At 30.8% G+C, this 4760-nt stretch overlaps 1 protein-coding gene across 1 annotated transcript; it reads right to left on the bottom strand.

Moving 5' to 3' along the window:
- Positions 1-1515: 1515 nt before the first annotated feature.
- LOC115979732 lies at positions 1516-4338 on the bottom strand. Its single transcript, XM_031101795.1, has 3 exons — positions 4288-4338; positions 4055-4151; positions 1516-1927 (listed from the first exon to the last, which is right to left on the bottom strand). Exons 2-3 carry the CDS (start codon positions 4141-4143, stop codon positions 1645-1647), a joined length of 372 nt encoding a protein of 123 aa, XP_030957655.1. The 5' UTR covers positions 4144-4151; positions 4288-4338; the 3' UTR covers positions 1516-1644.
- Between the last annotated feature and the right edge of the window lie 422 nt (positions 4339-4760).

Genomic DNA, 4760 nt, shown 5'->3' with positions numbered 1-4760 from the left:
CACACTCGATCCATTATTTTCGCTCTTTATTTTTATTTTTTGGTCCGATTAAAGTATGTCCTTAACAATTCATTTTAAGAAAACTTTTATTGAGAATTGAAAAAATTTTCAAACTTTTTTGACAAATTTTTCAATTTTTAATAAAATTTTTTTTAAAATAATTAATTAATATATGTCTTAAAAACATGTCACTAAAACCCTCCTTTTTGTGTTAACGTGATTATTCAAAGAACAGTTCAAGCACCCACCACCTCTCTCTCTCTCTCTCTCATCTGCATGAGTATTATGTTGTTAAACCTGTTGACGCTCAGCCGTCACCTTTTACTCTCGCTCTCGCATTTGCATGAGTATATTGTTTTCACACCAGTCGACGCTCTTGTACATGCACCATGGCATCTAGGACAGAGTCAGACACAATACACCTAACAAGCTAGTATTTGTCTTCCTTGTAATTAATTAATCTGATTTATGCGTACGGCGTACGCACTCAAGTTTTATTTTTATTTTTATTTTATTTTAAAAGAAAAAATATTATCACACAAACTATCACACGTATAATACACGCACTCACCAAAAAACAAAAAACAAAAAAAAATTTTGACAAATCACAATTTCAAACTTCTCAAAAAATGAAAAATGTCAAAAAAAAAAACCTTCAAATTGGACCGCTTGACTTTTTTTTTTTTTTTTTTTTTTTTGAGATTAAAGGCCGTTTGGTAAGATATTTTTAATAACGTTATTTAAGTGTTCTAAAAATACATATGGATTAAAAAAATATTATGAAAATAAATGATGTGATAAACAAACAAGAAAAATTATGTTTAAACAACGTTACCAAACATGCCATAATATTCAACAGAGCTTGACTTTGTGGTACTTAATATAAGTTGCAAACTATAAAATACGAGAGCTATAGCAGTGCTTGCAAAATATCGCAATGGATCCTAAAAACGCCGCTATAGGTCTATTTGGGCTATAGCGGCACTTTGTATCCGCTGTTTCCAATTTTAAGAATCATATGTGATCCTAGCCTCTAAGCGTTTGTGTCTAGTTAAAGAATTTTTTTCAAAATCACAATCCGTTTAATCCGCGAAAGAAAGGGGAAAAAACTTGTGATATGATAGCAAAAAAAAAAACCAATTTTAATACCAAATCTGTTTAATTGAAATTGAATGAAGGCTGATATTGAATTTAGATGTGTTAGATCTTGGGTGAGAAGAGATTGAAGAGATGAGTAGCTAGCTCCTGAGGCGCCTTTGGAGGTCTTAAATTGGTCTCATGAGTCATGTCATTTGTAAACTATATATTCCTTCAAGTCACTTCAACAATCTGTCAAATTTTTCAGTAGTTGTTATTCGTTATATTTGAGACTTTAGTTTATAAAATTCAATCAAGATGATTTAAGTAGAAAGAAAACTTAGTACAAAGTTCATAATTAATAACCCAATGTCAAGGACAGCAGTCACACCAAAAGCTTTTTAGTGTTATTCTGATATTCTCACTGTTTTACGGCTAAAGCTAGCAAAAGCATATACATATATAGGTTCTTTTGATTTTTTTTAATCAAAAGCGCATATTGGGCAGAGAATTGTTCTAGAGAAACAGCATTACAGCAACAAGTTTTCTTCACCGCTACTCATCTCATCAGGGGTTGCCAATTGCATCATGGGTGATTGGATTAGGAGCTGATGGTGGGACTCGACCTTTATTCATTGGACCATATTCACCACCATGTACCTTCGGACCAGCACTCATGTCATGGTTTCCAATTTGAGGAGGGGAATACAGGACAGGTGGACCTCCTGGAATTTCTCCATTATTGTGTACATATCGGTCTTTGAGCAATGCCGCAAAAGTTGAACTGGATAAGGATTGCTTCTTCCTCCCCTCCACCACCATTTTTGGATTTAGAGGCCGAGCTAAAGATCTTAAAAACAAGAGCAATATTAGTACTATAAAGCACCAGAAAAATAAAGAATTTATTGGAATCTGCATTAAAAAAGATAGTTAGCCATCCAAAAAAAAAAAAAAAAAAAAAGACTTTGTAGCAAAATTTTAACCAAAACTCTATTGAGTTCATCGTAAATGATCTTTGATCATATGATGTGGGCGCATGGGAACAAGTGGAATGACAAGATATAAAATTTTTAGAAACTCATTTTTCACAATGAATAAAATAAACTAACCATGCACACTAATTAGAGGACGAATTCATTTTCTAGGGGTAGATCTAAGTACACAACAAATTTTTAAGGAGCAGATCTAAGTATATTTCATAAGTTGTTGAATAAATAAATTGTAATCAACAGATGAAAATATGATGGTAGTAATTAATAAACTCATATTCATTCTATCACAACTGGCCATATTATTAAAAAAAAATTATAAAATATAGGTTAAAATACTAATTTTCTTCTCAAACTATTAGTAAAATTCATTTTTTACATTCCGGACTATTAATTATTTTTCAATATAATCATTAAAATTTTAAAATCAAGTTTATTTCATCCTTAAATCTCTTCTTTTAAAATTTTTGACAATAATTACTATTGACTTTTTTTTAGAAGGAATTATTATTAACTTGGGGTCCGTTTGAGATCTGTTTATTTTGTTGAAACTAAAAAATTTTTGCTGAAAGTATTGTAGATAAAGGTAAAAGTTAGCTGAAATAGTACAGTGAAATCTATAAATAGTATCAAAAAGTATAATGGAACTCATGAATAATAGCAAAAATAAGCTGAATAATAAATAAGTTGAATAATAAATAAGTTGGCAAAAATAATTCATACCAAGGGTCCGTTTGGATACAACTTATTTTGCTGAAAACTAAAAACTGAAAATACTGTAACAAAATAATTTTTAAATGTGTGAATAATACCATAGGACCCATTTTTAATATTTTCTTTCTGAATAAAGTTGTTTTGGGTCCTATAAAAAGTGCGTGAATAATGGATGAACACAATGTATAAACAGTACACTTTGTCTCCTAAAAACTGAAACGCATGCATAAAAAATAATAAATAAATAAATAAATAAAAATGCCAGGAAAATAATTCTTATCCAAACGTATGCTAAGTATGTGTTTGAATACTAATGAAAAATTAAAATTATTTACTATTCAGCTTATTTTTTATACTATTCATGGACCTCACTGTACTTTTTGGTACTATTTATGGGTCCATTGTACTATTTCAACTAACTTTTACCTTTATCTATAATACCTTTAATAATAAGTTTTCCGTTTCAATAAAATAAGACCTCACTGTACTTTTTGGTACTATTTATGGGTCCGTTGTACTATTTCAACTAACTTTTACCTTTATCTATAATATCTTTAATAATAAGTTTTCCGTTTCAATAAAATAAACGGCATCTAAACTGTTTAAATGCATACATGATTTCCAAATTTTACACTTTTTATAATAGCATTTTAATGTAGATTTTATTTGTCAGTTGTCACATCAATTATGAAATGAAATCCAACGATAAAATAGACTATATTTCATTGGTTGTTGAATATATCAACACTCTAAAGCTATATTCCTTCCGGATACGTACGATTTCCCAGTAATCATTAAAGATATATATCTATATGGATAAATAAGTTTATATATATATATATATATATATAGAGAGAGAGAGAGAGAGAGAGAGAGAGAGAAGCTTATATCTTTTTATTAATGTTTCTTTACCAGAAGAATTTGAAGGAAGGTTGTGGAGTTGTACTTGACGAGATCCTTATGGTTGCAGGGATATATAAGGTGTTTTCAGTGGGGGATAAGAATGTGGAAGATGCAAAATTTTAAATCTACTCTATCGCAGACTAGCCTAGGCAACATCTATCACATCTGGCTTCAAAGGAATACCAGAACTTTGTTTGTAGCTGAGCTTGTTTCTTTTGTTTTAGGACTTGGGTGTTTATGTTTGATCCGTTGTGGTTTTTGAGTTTAGAGATCTTGTATTTTGGTCCATGTTTGAACAAAAATATTTCTTTCATACAAAAGAAAGAGAGAAAAAGAAAAAGAAAACAGAGAAGCGTTTTGAAGAAACTTACTGTTGGACAGTGAATCCAAGAAGATGTGGGAGAATCACAACCAAGAAGATGGGGGACAAACATTGAAGATGTGGCTGAGACCTATACATATTTTTCTCTACAAATAAGAAGAATTAACTTGGAGATTAGGGAAAGACATTTAAGCAAAATTCACAGTGCATATATGATACATCTAAGCAAAAACATTCAAGGAAATAATAAAAATTCAAAAATAGCAGAGATTCTAAGCCCACCTACTGATCTGAGACCTCGAAACTTTGCCTCTGAGTGAGTGAGAGAGAGAGAGATAGAGAGAGAGAGTTTGAGACGATATGTATGAGGGAACATATTTATAGTTGGTGGGTGGTGGAATAGGTTAGGTAACGGCGTAAATGACGTAACGGAAGGAAGACATATTCCGTTAAGTGGGTTTGTGGATGGGACGGCGTGAGTGTTTCAATAGCTTTGTTATTTTCCTTCCTCTCTATTTAATAAACACACTCTAAAAAAATTATCCTCCTTATTTTCTCTTCAAAATTTCTCATCCACCCTATTTCATCTCCAAACAAATACACCCTTTGACATGCTCAAATTATTTCACAACTTTGATATGCTCAACGTGTGATTGACATTTATGCAAAGGTCATCTAGTGATCCTATACCTTTTTTTTTTTTTTTTTGTGTTTTATTGGTAAGGTGTTAAGCAACAGTTTTGAGCATTTAAATA

The sequence above is a fragment of the Quercus lobata genome, chromosome 3, assembly GCF_001633185.2.
Source record: "Quercus lobata isolate SW786 chromosome 3, ValleyOak3.0 Primary Assembly, whole genome shotgun sequence".
NCBI lineage: Eukaryota > Viridiplantae > Streptophyta > Magnoliopsida > Fagales > Fagaceae > Quercus > Quercus lobata.
This window is presented reverse-complemented; position numbering and strand designations above follow the sequence as displayed.

Bases quoted from the DNA above. Each gene is read 5' to 3' on its own strand.
- LOC115979732 (XM_031101795.1), bottom strand. From the start codon at position 4,143: ATGTATAGGTCTCAGCCACATCTTCAATGTTTGTCCCCCATCTTCTTG. The intron at 1,928-4,054 runs GTAAGTTTCTTC...CTTGTTTTTAAG, and splicing joins CTTGGATTCACTGTCCAACA to ATCTTTAGCTCGGCCTCTAA.